Source organism: Triturus cristatus, chromosome 11 (genome assembly GCF_964204655.1).
Source record: "Triturus cristatus chromosome 11, aTriCri1.1, whole genome shotgun sequence".
In the NCBI taxonomy this organism is placed as follows: Eukaryota; Metazoa; Chordata; class Amphibia; order Caudata; family Salamandridae; genus Triturus; species Triturus cristatus.
Genome location: NC_140594.1, coordinates 1,100,402,962 through 1,100,421,472, shown reverse-complemented (window position 1 = coordinate 1,100,421,472; position 18,511 = coordinate 1,100,402,962). Strand labels below are relative to the sequence as shown.

The 18,511-nt window shown below is 43.8% G+C and overlaps 1 protein-coding gene across 8 annotated transcripts in view; it reads left to right on the top strand.

Annotated features, from left to right (window-relative positions):
* The window catches only part of LOC146786068 (dehydrogenase/reductase SDR family member 4-like), a 284,740-nt gene that overhangs the window by 188,210 nt on the left and 78,019 nt on the right, over positions 1 to 18,511 (top strand). For all 8 annotated transcript variants that reach the window (XM_085635494.1, XM_085635495.1, XM_085635492.1 and 5 more), the window contains exon 7: positions 2,928 to 2,979. In XM_085635494.1, coding sequence (XP_085491620.1) covers positions 2,928 to 2,979 — 52 coding nt within the window. The remainder of the gene's footprint in view (positions 1 to 2,927; positions 2,980 to 18,511) is intronic.

Below are 18,511 nucleotides of genomic sequence, written 5' to 3'. Positions count from 1 at the left end.
AGGAACTCTTTCAATCTCTCACTCTCACATATACTCACATATATAAACCAATAGTCACATATACTAGTTTTAAACATATGTAGTTACTCATAAAGACACTATTGAGACAGTCATTCACTCACTAACACACCCATACATACACTCATCCACCCATGCAGTCCTGCACACATGCTCTGTTCAACACATACAAACAGTGAGTCACTCATTCATGCACCTATGCACTACGTCATACCCCCCACCGAACCATGCAGACACTCAGACTGATACTCAAAAAACCAACTAATAACCTATATAGACACCCATGTAGCTACTCACCAACCCATGCAGCCACTTATACACAAAGTGAAAAAATGATACAGATATTTACATATTTAAACATTACTCACTAAGCCATGTATTCACTATGATACACTTAATCAGTCAGTTACATAATCAATTTTTCAAAAAGAAATCATCCATTTAGACAGTAATATACCCATTTATTCTTCCATCAACCTTGAGATATACATATATAAAACATATTTAATTTTCAGAAAAACACACATTCACTGGATGATGTCATCAGTGAGGTCATCAGTGATGTCATTTGAGATGTCATCAGTGATGTCATGAGTGATGTCACTGACCATGTCATGAGTGATGTAATATGTGACGTCATCAGCAGTTCATTGCGGGCGCGCGAGTTATAGTTAGCTGAACTAACTATAACGTGGCAATTTCATTGGTTTTTTACGAGTAAAATGTCCAGCTAACTATAACATGTGTGAAACCTATGGTTTTTTCACTGAATTTCTAAGGTTTTTTATATGCTAATTCCTAACTATAACGTGTGTGAAACCTATGGTTTTTTCACTGAATATATATATATATATATATATATATATATGGCTCAATTGCCAAACATGTATTTTTAATTGTGCATCAGATATATATCAAATCCATGAAAGGAGTATAGACTCACCACAGAACGAAAATATATTGCCACTACACCGTTTGGGCCACTGCCTTCTTCAGATAGTACAAGATTGTTGTCTCAGTGGCTGCACAGTGGACACTGGTGGATTTTCAAAAATCATCATGAGTAAAGATTCCATTCAGAAGATGGAAGCAAGGTAGGCCTGAGACCGCTTTACAAATGCAGTACAGTATTCAGGTGGTATTGCCAGTGATGATCAGTCCATAAAATGTAATGATGTTTAACTGTACATCCAAAACGTTTCACTAGAGTCCAGTAGTTCTTCCTTTAGAAGGTGTTCCACAAGACGAATCTTCAAATCTGATAGCAAATAGTCCACAAGGTTAAAATGATTGCCTACAGGCTGGTCAAGTTTGTTATTAATTATTGCTGATTTGTGATTACTTAAACAATACCTACCAAGTGTGGTAATGGCATGCACGTTATAGACACAAAACTTGCCTTCGTGCTAAAGGCATGCGCTGTAAAGGCTGTGTCATAAAGCTATTGTGCGGTAAGGGCAGCGTTCTAAAGACTGTTTCCCCTTGCTGACCCACCATGCCCTGGTCTAAACATGCACACTACATACACAAACAATTTTGGCTCCTGAATATTGAGATCAGGATATTGTGGGACACTAATATCACGGACAAAATACCAAGAGACAAAATATCAAAAGGTATGCATATATTTCTGTACCAACTCCACATCCATATACCTTGACAATATATATATCATCAAGGTACACAGATGAGAAGTTAAAATAGAAAATCTATTCTTCCACCTTTGGGTCAGATTTACAAGCCGTTTGTGCCACTTTTGCGTCACTTTTCCCATGTTAAAAGTGGGCAAGGGGCTTGTAAATCTGCCCCTTTGTATTTACCTTTCACTATTTTGTCCCTCAATATTTTTTACACAATAACACACACGCATCTGGTACTCAACACACACTCATACTCAGACACACTCACAACATAACATACCTATTATTATGAGGACCGGCCATTGACCCTAATGTAGTGCGCATTGAGTATTCCAACTTCACGCACATTTTGATAGTAGGGTAGGTATTAAAGCGTACCTGTACTCTTAGGGGCTCATTGTCAAGCCCTGTGAACCACAGGAATGTCACTTTAGGTGTTTTGCAGTGGTGCACAGGGCTTAGCCATGTGTACAAAGCTACGTAAAAACACCCTGAGTGGCTTTTCATGGCTTTGTAGATATGAAGTGCGGCAATGCAGCGCAAGTCTCTGTATTGCCTCACACTATGAAGGGGAGGCATGCCATGGGCATTTTAGTGGGTATTCCCACGTAACACCCATGGCATTTTACACATTTCCAGATTTACAACGTTCTGTAAATCTGGGAATGTGTCAAAAGCCTACGCCTCCCCAGGGGAGGCATAGGGGAGGTGCAACAAGGAGAAATAACATTATTTCTACTCTTTGTTTCCTCTTTCTATGCATTCAGCAGCACACAGAGAAAGAAGAAATCGCCTTCATTGATTGTTTTTGTGCAGGAAGGTGTCCTTCCTGCCCAAATAAATCATCCCTATGCAAGGCTGCCCTTTGAGCGCCAGTGCAGGAAGAAAGGACAGGGCTGTGCTGTATCTTATAGATATGATTTATTCCTGCCCTTTTCTTTTGATGTAGGGCAGTGCAGCAAGAAGGCTTGTGGTGCTGCCCTACACCGAAAAATTGTAAATGAGGCCATTACATTTTTGATACACACATTGGAAAATACCTAAACACACTATCGGGAATGGTCCTCTTAACGCACCGGTCCTCACAAAGATGGTGTTTGTCTGGTTCTGTCAGGGTTTACCCAGGCTATGGGGACCGACCCGGTCCTCACAGCGTAGCTTAAACTTACACATACACACACCCATGCAAACCCATACACACACACACATACACCCAGCCACACATACACACACACATATATCTGATCCTGATTCTCATCTCTCTTTCAGAGGCGGATCCATTGTTCTGACTTCATCTGCAGTTGCCTATTCATTTTTCCCAGTAAGTATGTTTCATGTATCTACCAAGGTTTCAGATTGCTTTTGTGTGACATTTTCATAATTTCAGTGTAATTATGAGTGACAGTTCAACGACTATGAATGGCACTTTCTCGCTCACAGTATAATTTCACCCACACTTAGTGGTAGCATGGCACAGCCCACAGCCTAGGGTGGACACCTGTTGCGGAACAGGCTGCAGAGAAACAATAAATTAAACAGAGATTCCCTGCCTTAGCCATCTTGCGCTGACCCGGCCCGAATATCCTGGCTCCTCCCCGGCTGTCAACCAATCAAATTAATAGCATGATAAGATCATGATCAATTGACAGAGTCTGTCTGGGGGGCTCTCTGCCATGTGGTAACTGAGTCCTACTTAAGGATGTGAGAGGGGCCTGAGCTGGGTTCTTCTCTCTGTACAATTTTCCAATTAGGCCCCGCTTTTACTGCAGTTTAGACTGACTGAGTTTTCATCGTGTATTTAGCAGCTTCGTTTTGCGGCTGGATATCCACATCTGTGTGATACTATGGTTTGAGCAGGGAGTAGTTTATAGGTCTCGCCTGAGCCAGCGCATACGCTGCTCTGGCGAGACATTTAGTGAGTGGGCTTTAAAAAGCCAACCACAGCTTTTTGTGTGGCATAGAGCGTGCGGTTACGCACATAGTGACGAGCAGATGCACCATCTGGCTTTCCTCTCTCGTCATGGTGCGCGCACATCGCACACCACTCGCCAGACGTGCCTCCTTTTTTTTTTTTTACTTTGCAGCGTGAGGCACGCACGCATGTTTTTTTTAAACTTAAAGCGCGAGGCGTGCACGCTTGTTATACAAAGCTATGCTACGCCATGTAAATCGGGATTTGTGTGGCTTTGTAAATCGCAGAAAGCTCTTTCTTTTGGGCAGTCATCCTTCGAAGCACATCTCCGACGGACGTGCAGATAGGCCCCTTGCAACACTTTTGCTGTTTTCAAGTTTCATAACACGAGCCCTGCTCCCAGTTCATGTTTTCAGCACTTTGCTTTTTGGCATCCCCTTGTACCAATGGCTGAAATGCATCCGTTTTGGGGGTTGAAATCATTTATTTTGAGCTCTCCGTCCTGTCCCCCAGGTTTACTACGGACTTGGACATTCTGTTTTCTGAACAGCTGCCTCCTCGTGAAGGCGCGCAGGCTGTTCTGCGAGCATTCCCAAATTGCCTCGGGGTCTGCTGCATGTTAAAGCTCCAGATGTCGCACCACGTTCTTTCGGTCAAGAGCTCTGCTTCACAAACCATTAACAGAGCTGAGTTGGTTTATGAATTACTTCCAAAGCAATGATGGGCCCTTAAAAAGTGCAGTATGGTTTTATACACAAAGGTTTACTGCAGTGATATTGTTCACGTCTTGGCATCTGGTGGGACAGGCACTAGACGTCAGAAGAGTATTTCAGTAGTGCATGATGAAGCCTTATATACCTCTGAGTATATAAGGCACCAGAAACTTTTGAATCTTGTTCTCTGTCCCCTGCAAAGGCTTCCTGCCTTTGCCAGGCCCCTTGCTGCATTATAATACCTAAAGCCTGGAACATTGTAAATTAAGTCGGCGCAATTGGCATAATCTCTGGCATTTCACATTACACGTTTTATGCTGAAATTCTGAAAAATTATGCCATTACTAACCCTGGGCGTAGTTCACGAAGTAGCGCTACGTGTAGTAACGTGAAGTGCACTTTGCACTAAGCGAGCTACGCGTAGCACTACGCGAACTGCATAGTAGCCTGTTTGGGGATGATTGCACAGTGCCAGATGCTTGTCCGCACTGTGCAACCATTGAAAACGGCATCTCGCACAGTGCGAGCTATTGTTTTCTGCCGCTCGAGTAGATTTTTACTCGAGCGGCAGCTTTCTCAACGCTGACTGGTAGTCTCTCATCACGAGCGGTCGCGAGCATATGCGACCACTCGCAATGAAAACCTGACCTCCCCGCGTTGTGAATCTCACCGGGAGGTTTATTTTCCACGCTCGTGATCAGCAACTTGATGTTGCTGATTGCAAACGAGGAAAAAGTCTTGCGGGGATGTCATTTTGCTTGCTCGCGGTCGCCAACTGGACGTTGAGGACCGCGAGCAAGCAAAAAATGACCGCTGCGATACGCTACGCTGCGCGTGTTTGCACTGTGCTACGTGCAATTCGCGTAGTGCGAAGTTGCGCAAACTTCGCAAACTACGTGAGCGTAGCGTATTGCTTTGCCCAGGTGTAGCCATTACACCACATGGAATAACTGAGGTTCACATGGGAAACAAGCAGTGGCATAGCCAATAGGTCTCGCCTTTGGGACCTTATAAGTGTTTAGCCATGCAACAGTTGATGTTGTTGCAGGAAGGATATTGTGCTGCATAACTAAATACTTATAAGGCCCCAAAGGCGAGACCTATTGGCTATGCTAATGCTTGTTTACATTAATTAGGCAGGAGTGTGTTTTTGTGTTTTGGTCTTCCAATCTCTGACGTTTCTTTGGCTTGCTGTGATAGCAGGATATTTCCACATTAATAATAATATAATGAGAATCCTATACCTCCCATTGTATTCTAGCACTACCTTGTGGCATTTGAAAAACTGCACTTAAGCTGAGATTTTATGCCCTCCGTCTCAGCAAAGCAAGCAACTAACTATCGCACATCAGGACCGGTTCTTTTGTGTGACAATCTCAGGCAGTGTAGTTATGCTGGACAATTACCGGAAATGCATATTCTAACGCAAGGTGCATGTCACTTGGCAGGTCTGATACTTAGGCCTTGTTTATGAGTAGGTCAGTGTTTTCTGACCCTTGTGTAAATTCCTGCTTGGGTGGAAATTCTGAGTGTTCTGCAAGTTAATACCCCAGGGTCATGAAATAGCTCATGCTTCATTAAATTGCCAGAATTTAAATGGGACAAAGTGTACAGTCTTTGCTGTAACATGTGGATTTTAGTGCAGTAAGGGCCAAAATCTGCATGGTGTTCCCCAAACACCCAGAATATTTGATAATTATTGATTCTGATAAATTCTGAACACCTCAGTGTTGGATTTTACTTAAATATTTTTATGTATACCATTAATATAATATTAATTAAATTAATCTCACTAATATTTAATACTATATGTTGTAGAGTCCTCCCTAGTCCAGGTACATGTAATGATCATGCCACACAATGAGCTTGGTAATACATGTCTTTATTCCTCAACGTGTAACTATTAACCGAACATTCTACAGCATGAATTGTATTCCCCCCACTCAAGCCCTTACATCACTGTTCGATTGATTCTATGAGGGACCACCCAGATGGCAGGGGGGGACATGCATAACCCACCACCGAAACGCATGGTCCAGACTAGATTATTGGCTCACCACAAAAGATCTGCATACTTGGGTCGCCAGCACAGTACACCATCCACGTACATTTTCGGATCATGCACCGGTACAACTCGCACTAAATCATATATACAGCCCTTCAGCTGGAGATTCCCGTTAGGCGCCTTACTAGACCAGGTATTTAGAGAGGAACTCCGACATAAAATCACAGACTATTTTGAAATAAATCAAGGCATGGTAGATTCTCCAGGGACTCTTTGGGAGGCCTTTAGAGTGGTAACCTAAGGTGAATGCATAGCATTGAAAACAGGAGTGCTTTGAGACATACAAAACACTATTGCACGATTAGAGGGTGAGATCAGAGAACTAGAGAGTAAATATTACACCACACCTTCTCCTACCACGTTAGCTCTCATTAGAAGCAAACTACCAGCGTTTCAGGAAGAGGCGGAAAGGGAAACTAAATATTTGCATAAATACACACAAGCACGTAGATTTGGGGAGGGAGACCGACCAGGGAAAACATTAGCAGGCCTCCTACGTACGCCCAGCAGATCGGCCTATATCGCCGAACTCCAAAACCAGGATGCACCACCCTCACGTACGCCACTAGAAATACTGCAAACTATGACACAATTTTACAAGACACTATACACTTCTCAGACAGACCCATCGGAACCCGACATTGCAGAATACTTGGACGCGATAGCACTAGTATGGTTGAATCGCTGGCACCGCGAATATTTGGAATTGCCAATTACAGTAGATGACATAAGACAAGTAATTAACAGCATGCCGGCTGACAAGGCTCCAGGTGCAGACAGCCTGACTGTAGCCTTTTATAAGGAGTATGTAGGTATTCTTGCCCCAAGACTTTTGCAGGTTTACCAGTAAGCACAAGATACAGGATTGCTACCACAGACCATGCCAGAGGCCACAATAATTACCCTTCTGAAACCTGATAAAGATCCCACCCAGCCAGACTCATACCGCCCATTATCCTTGATAAACCTGGATGCCAAGATTTATGCACAACTATTGGTAAACAGGCTACAGCCCCTTCTTCCGATTATAGCACTCCCTGACCAGTCCGGATTCATACCAGGCCGCTAGATTGCGCATAATCTGTGAACCATATTTGCTCTTTTGCACTATCTGGCTCCACATGTGCATGCCATAGCAGCACTAGGAGACGCCACAAAGGCGTTCGATTCCCTTGAGTGGAAATGTATTTTCATGATACTGGCGCGTATGGGACTAAGTCTCATTTTCCTGAAGCAAATCAAATTATTGTTTACCGCTTCTACGGCGAGAGTTAGGGTGAACGGCCAAATCTCAGACCCAATTAACATAACGAGAGGAACGACACAAGGCTGCCCACTATCGCTGCTACTTTTTGCGATTGCTATGGAGCCGCTGGCGGCCCGCCTTCGGCAGCATCACACACAGCGCAGTATCGGGTTCATCTCTAGGTGCTTCCTTATATCAATGTATGCCGATGACATGACGGTTTATCTAACAAACCCAGAAACTAATTTTGCACCAGTGATGAGGGAACTGGTGCGCTATGGAGGCCTAACAGGTATCCAGATAAACTGGACCAAATCAACAATACTGCCCCTGACAGATGGCACTACTCCCTTTGATACAGAATTCCCAATAACTTGGGCAAATGGCCCGATTAGATATTTGGGGAGATGGATCAGTAGAGATCTACAGGAGTTGTGGACGGACTGGTTGGAGGGCAAGGTGCAAAGATGGAGGAGTTTACCGTTGTCCCTAGCGGGCCAAATAGCAATCACAAAGATGGTAATATTCCCAAAGCTGTTGTACCTCTTCGTAAATATACCACTGCCCCTAAATACACACTTTTTAAAAAGATTCCGATCTAGCATATTGGAATTGATATGGGCTGGTAAACAACCCCGTATATCCTGGAATATCCTAACTTTGCCTTTTACACAAGGAGGCCTAGGAGCCCCAGACTTTGAACTGTATGCATACTGCGCACAAGCGCAGTTCCTCCACTAATGGGAGCATCCCACACCATACCAGCCGAATGTAGCGATTGAACTGGACAAAGTAGCCCCCCTCCCACTAAGTACAGCACTCTATCAACAATATAAACACCCTCATCTAGAGATAGACACTGTTGAAACACTCAGATGGGCATGGCAAGGGTTAGCAAAGAGGGCACACAAAAAGGTTCTATTTGCGCCATCCATGCCGATAGGGGGAAATCCACTAATTACACCTCAATTAACCACTGCTACCAAGCAGAGGGCGGCATCTCATGCGCTCTTGAAAGGCAAAGATCTATTTCCAGTTGGCACATTTATTACAATACAACAGATGTGCGCGCAGAGACCTCCAACAGCACTAGACATGCTGTTATACTATCAGATCAGAGCAGCTTGCAAGGCCAGATATGATGACTTTCCGCAAATACCCCCCACACTCCCGCCACAGGAAAATATTATCTCAGTGCCATCAGCCTGTAAACTAATTACACGCCTTTACAGCATTACACAACTAGAATCTCCTATCACTGCAGCCCAATCAAAAACGAACTGGAAGGAGGACGCAGACATTACCATAACAGATAAACAATGGGCATTCTGTTGTACCCAACTAAAACATTTGTCGCCGAATTACAGACTTCGGCTGATTCATTTTAACTATTTACTTCGCTTATATCGTACACCAATGCAGTTACATCACATGGGGCTACACCAGGACACGCGCTGCTGGAGATGTGGCTCTCAGAGAGCCACCTTTATCCACTTAGCATGGGAGTGCAGGCCAATAGCGCAATTTGGTCAGCAGTCTTTAATCATATTGGATAAATGATGAACTATCCCATGGTGTGCTCTCTGTTGATTGCACTGCTGGGTTATGTTCTCGATACACCTAAGGGAAAGAGAAAACTCATAGCAACCCAGCTGCTCCTAGCCAAGAGACAGGTGGCGATACATTGGAAAAAACAGACGCCCCCCACCGTTGTAGAATGGGTGAAAACTGCTACCTACTGCAAAGACCAATTTTCCCATTATTGCCCAGCAGGTCCCGCCCAAAGGATATATGGGAACCATTTACAGCCTGGTTGGGCACAAGAGGGAGTGAAGCGCAGGATAAGTGAAGAACGACAAGACTACTGTGCTGTAGAGATACACATGGAGGTGGGTGTATGGAGTTGGCCATGGGTCACGCGGGTCAAACTGTAAAACAGTGCTGAGGTGTGTGTTGTTGAGGGCGGCAGCAATTCACTTGTCAATCTAACTTTGACCTGCATTCTTCCTTGCAAGAAGCTAATCCTACATGCGCATGCTGTCAGTGGTCAATATTGACATCGCACACCCATCTTCCTTACTATCATTTGACAATGACGGTGACAAACTGTTAGACATGGAATTTAACGACAATCGACATCATTCGATTTCTGCTTGCCTCAACAGATGTTGCCACTTGCCCTTGTCAATGAGGTTGAAACGTCTCTGGAACTTTCTGGCATCCATTTTGTTTTCTCCACGTGAGGCACTTGATTTTTCCTCCATTTTATTTTCTCGACGTGACGCCCTTGATTTTGATCTCTCTTTGCAAATTGTTACAAAATAGTTCTCTTTTGCATAGCCTTTGCATATCTTCAATGGTGGACATGTACCTTCATGTGGAAAGGAAAATCCACATCGAAAACACAACTTTGTTTTCTATTGACGCATTGCTTTATGGCCTTCTATTTTTAGCTTGGTTTCCACATTTAACGCGGATTCATTTTGGGCCATTCCTGCCTCCATGTTAGATGCCTGTCTGTGAGCGCTAGCAACCATTAGTATTCACACCAAACTGAGTGTCTATACTATCTATTACGCGGAGATTCATGGACTCTTCAACGTTGAGCTTGTTGAACTTGCAGTGCTTGATCAGCCAATCTTTAGTTGGGTGTGCACAGGACTCTGGCCGTTTCGATAGAGATCAATCTACCAACTTTACCTACTTTAAGGAAGCCTTGTTAAAGCTGAGAAATGGGGACATTTATTGTTTTGGTGTTATTATAGTGAGAACTGGTATGAGCACTCTCAATGTACTTGTACTTCCTGTGGCTACACTATGCCCCTATGCCTAAGTCCTCCCAGGCCATCCAGGGTCGGTAAACTTATAAATAACCCTGATAACTCTAGCACTGGAAAAAAAGAGAGATATAGTAGTTTACTGATAAATGCTCACCCCCTTATCAAACATAAGTTGGAGATCGCTGTCTTTTTAGCTAAAGCTGAACCCGACTGGGTCTTCATCACCGGAACATGGGCTAACATAGCCTCAAGACCCCATCTAGTTGATGCTATTCCGGCTAACTACTCTATTCAGAGGGTAGACAGGGTGGGACGCATGGGGGGGCCTGGCGATTGTTTTTAAATCACAGTGTAAATGCTTGATAGATTCAGGCTTCAACCTACAAACCTGTGAAGCCCTTCATTTTAAACTTATTACCTCACCCACTTGCTCATTCGGGGGATTGCTGATTTATAGAACCCCAGGTCCTACACCGTCGTTCCTCAACAAACTTAAAATTCATATAGAACCTTTTATAGTGGAGAACTGGTTAACTATTCTGGGTGACTTTATTCGCCTAGAGGACACAGATAGCCAAGATTCTAGTGCCCTCTTAGAGGTGCTTGCTAGTCTTGGTTTATTGCAATTAGTATCTGCCACCACTCACAAAGCGGATCACACTCTGGATGGAATCTTTTCTAATGATTTAAGAATTACTTATCAAAAAACTATCCCTATCTGCTGGTCCGACCATAGCACAGTTACCTTTGATCTAGCTCCATCAGCAGCTAGTAATAATAGAACTCCTTATCATCTGAATAAATCTAGAAACTGGAAAGGGGTCTCGGCTGAGACGCTAGCCAGCACTCTAAATAGTGTACCCTGTGTAATTCAAGAGAATTCCAATAGCGGGGCAGAGGCCTTTGCAACATGGCTGAAATCTGCAGCAAATATAATGGCCCCCCCTAAAGGCAAATACCCGTAAAAAGCCCCTCCTTGGTTTATCGATACACTCAGGATGCTTAAACAAGCCTGCCGCTATTCTGAAACGGCTTGGAGGAAAACTCTAGATGACCAAGAAAGAGTTCTATACAAAATAAGTATCAAGGAATAAAAGCTCGCATTAATGGAAGAAAAGTCCAAATACTGCACCCATAAAATAGAAAATTCATCCTCCACTAAAGAATTATTCAGGACAGTGCAATTACTTTCAGCCTCTCAACCCATAGCATAGCCAGAGATTTCACAAGCCTTTTGCAACCAGCTAGCAACCTTTTTCCACTCTAAAATCATGGATATCTATACAGGTTTTGATTCCAACCTTATGCTGTTCAGGCACTCAATGGTCCCCAGCTGGCCTTCCACAATGCCACATGGGATGCCATCTGACTCAAGTATAGAGACAAAAGGAGTCTCAGTATTCATTACTCTCACGCCCAGACTGTTCGCACAATATCTTATGAAAACCCATGCAGGATCACCACTAGAAGCCTGCACTCCAGCAGTTCTTCATATGGCGGCCAACATCATAGCAGAGCCACTAAGTAAACTAATTAATAACTTGATGCTATCCGGATCTTATCCCCTTAGTTGGAAGTAAGAAATATTTAGGGCTCTTTTAAAAAAAACTAATCTAGACCCCATGGATTGCAAGAACTACCGCCCCATCTCCTTGCTCCCAGACCCAGCGAAGATTTTGGAGATGCACCTGAACATCCAGCTGATGAAAACTGCGGAACAGCAACTTTAGCTTAATGACTCCCAGTTCGGCTTCAGGTCTTGGCATCTCCCATGAAGCACTAGTCCTCCTGTCCTCTTTTCTGATGGAAAGATCTCAAAGGGTGAAATTACAGCACTGCAGGGCTCATCGTTGAGCCCTACGCTTTTCAATCTCTATGTAGCACATTTAGCACCATGATTCATTCCTGTGAACTGGAGGTAGTGTTGTATCCAGACTACACTCAGATCATGGTGTCAGTCCCCAAGGGCTCATGTTCAATATCACAGAACATTCTCGGTTGCATGACTAACATGGCAGATTGGATGGCATGTAATTTTTTTAAGGTTAATGGGGACAAGACTGAAGTCATGATATCTGGCTCAGGGACATCAAGCTGGAAGGTAACTGCTGGCCCCAGTCCTTAGAAATGTGTCCCATCCCGGGTAAGAACTGATGGACACTGAACATAACTTTGATGTCCAAATGAATTGTACCATTTCCACCTGGATTATAAGGATGCTTAAGAAAATCTTCCCTCTCATCCAGCGGCCGGCATGTAAGCAGGTAGCTCTTGCCCTAGTAATGTCCAGGCTGGACAACTGTAGCTCGCTGTACCTGAACTCGAACAAGAACATAGATTACAAACTATAGATGGTGCAGAATGCACTGGCGAGACTTGTTCTGAACATTCCCAGAAGACAGTCGGCTGGAAAGGATTAGAAACCCTGCGCTGGCTCCCTATCAATAAATGCATTAGCTTTAAATCACTCTGTATGGTACATAAGGCGCCTCATCTTCCTTACCCTACAAGATTAAAAACCATGTTCAGTTGGCACTCCCCTGGCAGACCCCTCCGCTTATCTCTCCAGTTGCTGCTTGCGGTACCCAGAACCAAAAAAAAGAAACAGGGCAATAGAGCATTTTCTGTGGCCACAAGCAAACTCTGGAATTCCCTTCCCCTAAACTTAAGGGCCATCCCTCAGCTCCTGCCCTTTAGGAAGGCTCTTAAGACATGGATATTCTCCGGTAATTCCCTATCTGATGCGGGTGTAATGGTTGACCTCTTACGGATGGCTGATCTTCAGCGCCTTGAGGCCCTCGGGTGACTGCTGCGCTCTATAAATTTCTAAATCAAATCAAATTGAGCATTTTAAATTGCACAGGGAATTATAGCAATCTTAAAAAAGAACACTCATATATTAACAATTCTATACATCCCATGCCGCCTTTCAATTTCAGACCCCAAGGTCACATCTGTTCACAGACTCTTTAGAGATCACTGCATCACTATATTCACTTGAAACATTCAAAACCATGCCTACCACGTATTGCAAGGATTAAGAACTTAAATGTTCTCTCATATTGTTATATTGCTGAGTCTGACTTGCAAACGGTAAAACTATATCTGTAGGAAGATAGAGGAATCCCCTTACTATATTGCAAGCTGAAGCACTTTGAACGATTGTGAACTTTCAAAATCATTTGAATCTGTGAGCCATGGCCTTGATATTTAGAATACTACCAGTCCCATAATGCCTCATGATAAAACCAAAATACGTAATTTATCAAATACTAATGAATAACAAAATATTACGAATGGCAATACATTTCGCACAGGTTAACACCACTCAATGAACTTTATTATTGCATTCCAAAAGGGGAACGTTCAGTCAGTGAACTGCTTCCCTTCCTTTACATCTCTGCCAGGTAGCTGCTGCCCCTGACTCTTGCTGGCCTGAGTTTGAGGCCCTGCTCTCCCTGCCGGCACCCACCTGCACCTCATCCTTGGTGATACGGTAGGGAGCATCTCTGCTGCTGCTCTGACCTCTGTCTCTCTGCTTTCTGCCTTTCTGATCTATTTTTCCTTCCTTTCATCTTTCCTGCTTTTGTCACTTTTTGTCTCTTTTCTTTCACTTTTGCCTTTTTTCAATTTTTGCACCTTTTTCCCTCTGTGTCCCTGCCGCTGTTTGTCCCCCGCAGACCTGCCCCCATCCAGAGCCACTTTCCAGCTTCCCTCTTTCCCGCCTCCCAGCTGTCCATCTCCCTCACATGAAGGCATGCCAAAAGCAAGCCCACCTGCGCCAGTCAGCACCTGGACGGCACCCAGAGCCACACACCCTGGTTCTCGGACCATCCACCGGTACAACGCCAGTACCCTCTACGTCCTCAACACCAGACGCCACTCCGCTTGCCACCTCACATCGCCGAAGAACACCAGAGGCCCGTTCACCTGCAGCACCTGCAACTGCATTTTTGACGGCCTCCACACACTAGACCTACTGACGGCACAACCCTCTAAAACCGGACCCAACCATGTTGGATGTATCCTACTCAACACCTGTTCCCTCAAAAGACACACCATGGAGATCTGCGACCTGCTTGACTCCACCTTCACTGGCCACCGGTCCACAAGAGAATCACCTTCAAGCTTCTCACACATGCTTACAAAACCATCCACAATGCTGGACCTGCATACCTCAACCACCGACTCTCCTTTTACAACCCAGCAGGCATCTCCTCTTCACCCAACTGGCCCTGGCCATTGTCGCATGGATCCGTAAGACCATGGCTGGAGGAGGATCCTTCTCCTAACTCACTGTGAAGACCTGGATCTCCTGCCTCTGCACATCAGGCAATCACGATCAATGCCACAAATCGGGAAGCCCTGGCTCTTCGACTGAATGCAGACCCAGTCCCACCCCCAAATCAGCACCTTGAGACCCTCACGGGTAAGTAGTTGCACTTTATAAGACTCTGCTGATACATTGATTGATTGAAAGCACCAATGTCACATGTCTTATGCACTAAGATATGTGACATTGGTGCTTTCAATCAATCAATCAATTAATTAGCCACCTATTTTATGTCATAATTCTAAAGACTCATCCAATAAAGTCTGTAATGTTCGTGGCACCTGCTGTCGATTTTGAACACTGTAGGCTTTATTATGAGGACCGCCAAACTCACGGTCGCACAGCAGTGGTGGTCCGGCCACCGCTGTACCGGCAGTCTGCCAGATTACAACCATTGAGCTCAGACCGCAATAGCATCGGCGCAACGGCCATGGATCAGAGATCCACGGTGGTGGTGCAGTGGTCTGAGGGGCGAAATATGCTTGGTTGTGCCTTGAGGCACAACCAAGCATATTGCGGCTTTACTGACCACCAGCGGTATCATTGAGCTTCTCCCTCCATGCAACTGCTTTCGGTGAGGAAAGAAAGGGGGCCTCCTGCCCCTATGCATGGGGGTGCAGTTTATCACCCCCAATTCCTGGACAGGAAGAAATGCACAACATGGTGCATTTCTTCCCGTGTAGGAATGTGCACTGGTGGTCCAATGGCGGTGCATTTTCCGACTCACAATGATACTTTAAACTTCTCCAATGTGGAAATATGATGCCGCCTGCCCACCAGATCACAAAAAATGTGTAATCTGGTGGGTGGCAGTCAGTCTTGGCGGTGCTGGAGCATGGCGATGGTGTGCCGCCTGCACTGCCAAAACTCGTTCAGGCCCTTAATGCCTTATTTGACAGTCTCCTCTGCAGAAGGCGGCACAGAAATTGCGATTTTGCGAAGTCGTGAGAAACCTTCCTATCAAAAACAAATAAAATCATCAGACATCACTGCTTTAGCAATACTTATACAGTACCTAGCACCAGATCTACACCGGCATTCTGAGAAAGTCTGAATGCTCGAAGCAGAGACCATTGTCCCCATGTTGGGAGCTGCCACACTGCCCCGCACCGGGTCCTCTCCTCCACCTCAGCCAATGCCTCTTCTACCTCTTTCCAATGTGAAATCTGGGTGCTCGTCAATTGGCATTACCATACCATACGATGGTCTATGCTGGGCTACGGACACCCTGACCATTACGCGATGCTCCCCACCATTTTATAAAACGTCATGTTTCACATACAGGAGTGCCTGAGCCATTGTTCTTGATGGTGTGTATATATATATATATTCCACCACTCAGTGACCTTCTTTCACCGACACCCGCCGTACCATCTGAATGCCTATATGATACAAGGCACAGGAGTCAGCTAGGTGGGTACAATCCTGTTATTCAATCCACTTATCCATTGGGTGCTTCAAGTATAAAAAACAGGATGTCTACGCGTTTCAGCTTATGCCTTCAATTGTATATATATATATATATATATATATATATATATATATATATATATATATATATATATTTTTTCATTCACACAAAACTACCAAGATTACCAAAGTCCGTGGCCCTTTGACAGGTGGCGAGTTAAGCCGGGCAGGTCTCCCGGCAAATATATAACGCACAGCAATCTTCTTCAAAGAAGGACTCGCGCTCAGAATGAAACCAGAATTTATTCAGGAAGGTTACGCGTTTCGACAGGCAAGCTGTTGTGATCAAGACATCTTGCCTGCCGAAACGCGTAACCTTCCTGAATAAATTGTGGTTTCATTCTGAGCGCGAGTCCTTCTTTGAAGAAGATTGCTGTGCGTTATATATATATATATATATATATATATCAACCTCCAACTCCCGTCTTCTATCAAAGAAAGGACGCCGACACCAACGATTCTCACCAAATCCACAGTTTAATGATTTCAATCCTTTGCGACGCGTTTCGGCATTCCTGCCTTAATCATGCATTATATATATATAAGCTTGCAATAGCATTCTCACAGCAAACAACGCTCACCCGAAATGGAGTGCACCCTACGCCGAATTTCTGCGGGCTCGTAGAAATTGCTCCGAAGAAAAGGAATTATTAGTGCAATTGGATCAGATGTACGAAAAATTCCTGAGAATGGTGTACCCTGTGGTGGTTTCAGACAGTGCAAAACTAAGGGCCAAGAGCAAGAATAGGGATTCTTTGTTACATCCAAAAAACTGTGGTGGAAACAAAGACAGCACCAAAGATGACCGTAGGTTTATAAGGCAATTTAATACATCAAGTGGAGCAATTAGATATGCTTTACAAAACTATCAGAGAGTACTCAAGAAAGATGCGGGCTTAAGAGTTATTTTCAAAAGTCTGGACAAGGTGATCAAAAATTGGATTGGTTGAAAACCAATGACTTTTTTAAATGCCACAAATGTAAAGCTTGCAAATATGGGCAAAACCACCAAGAGATTGTGCCTTTCACTGGTAGGAAGAGAAGGCGAAGGAGAGGATCTTATGTGAGACTACACATGTGGTATATGCCCTAGAATGCCAGTGTGGGAAAAAAAAATATGGAGGAAGCACTGTGAATAAATTGAAGCTGCTCATTCTACAGCATATGAGAGCAATAACGAATAACGATTTCACATATGCTATGTCAAAACATATGTGGAGAGATCATGGGGGTGATTTGAATGCATTTTCATTCTTTGGCATTGAACACATCCCATGGAGAATCAGAGAAGGGGGATTGTAAATTGGCTCTAAGAAATACAGAATCCAAATGGATCATAATATTGAGAATTGAGGTTCTTTGGTGTCTTCGCACTGATGCTGAGCTGTATACATTTCTATGATCTATATAATAATTCCATCTCTTCTGCTGCTATTTATTTCTCTTGTTTCTCCTCTTCCACTCTTGTTTATTCCCTTCTCTCTTGTCTCATGTACCTCTACTGCTTCTTCCTCTTCCTGCCTCCTCCACTGTTCCCCTCTTGTTTATTCTATTCTCTCTTGTCTCATGTACCTCTACTGCCACTGCCTCTTCCTCTTCCCGCTTCCTCCACAGTTTTTCCTGAATTGAGCTTTACTGAGGAGTTAACAATTGAGGGAAGAATGTTTTGATGGAGAAGATTTTTAGGATTAATTGGATATCAGACACTGTACCATATTTAGTTATTAATTTAAATATGTGTAATTTGTGATCAAGGAGGATTTTGTTGTGTTGGATCTGTTTATAATCATGATATGCAATTAGTTTGGCAGAGCATTACTCTTGAGATACTGTATCGTAATAAGGGCAGGTATAATTTTCATGCACCAAGAATTTGGTTTTATACCAGCACTTTCGGATGCAAAGGGACATTGTTTACAAACGCGGATGGAGACATTGCTCACGATAGTGAGCAACGTATAATTTTTAGTTAGCTGTTTATTGGAATTGTTGAAGTTTGTCCAATACTCCCTGTGTGGATTGCATACATATGTATGAGCAGCACTTGGCATTTGCACTTTAAGGTCCCTTGACAGTAAGCTTGGAGCATGTAACCCGGTCCTTTATCTGCAAGCTCTATTTATATTTGTGGTTTGCACATATTTTTGTGAATAGCACTTTGCATTTGCACTTTATTGTCACTTTGATACCATTTTGAGATAGTACATAATTATCTCTAATGCATTGGCACTTTAACTTTATCACATATATTTTTGAATAGCATTTTGTAATTGCACTTTGTCATTTTGATAGCATTTTGATATAGTATATTTTTATCTCTAATTCATTGGCACT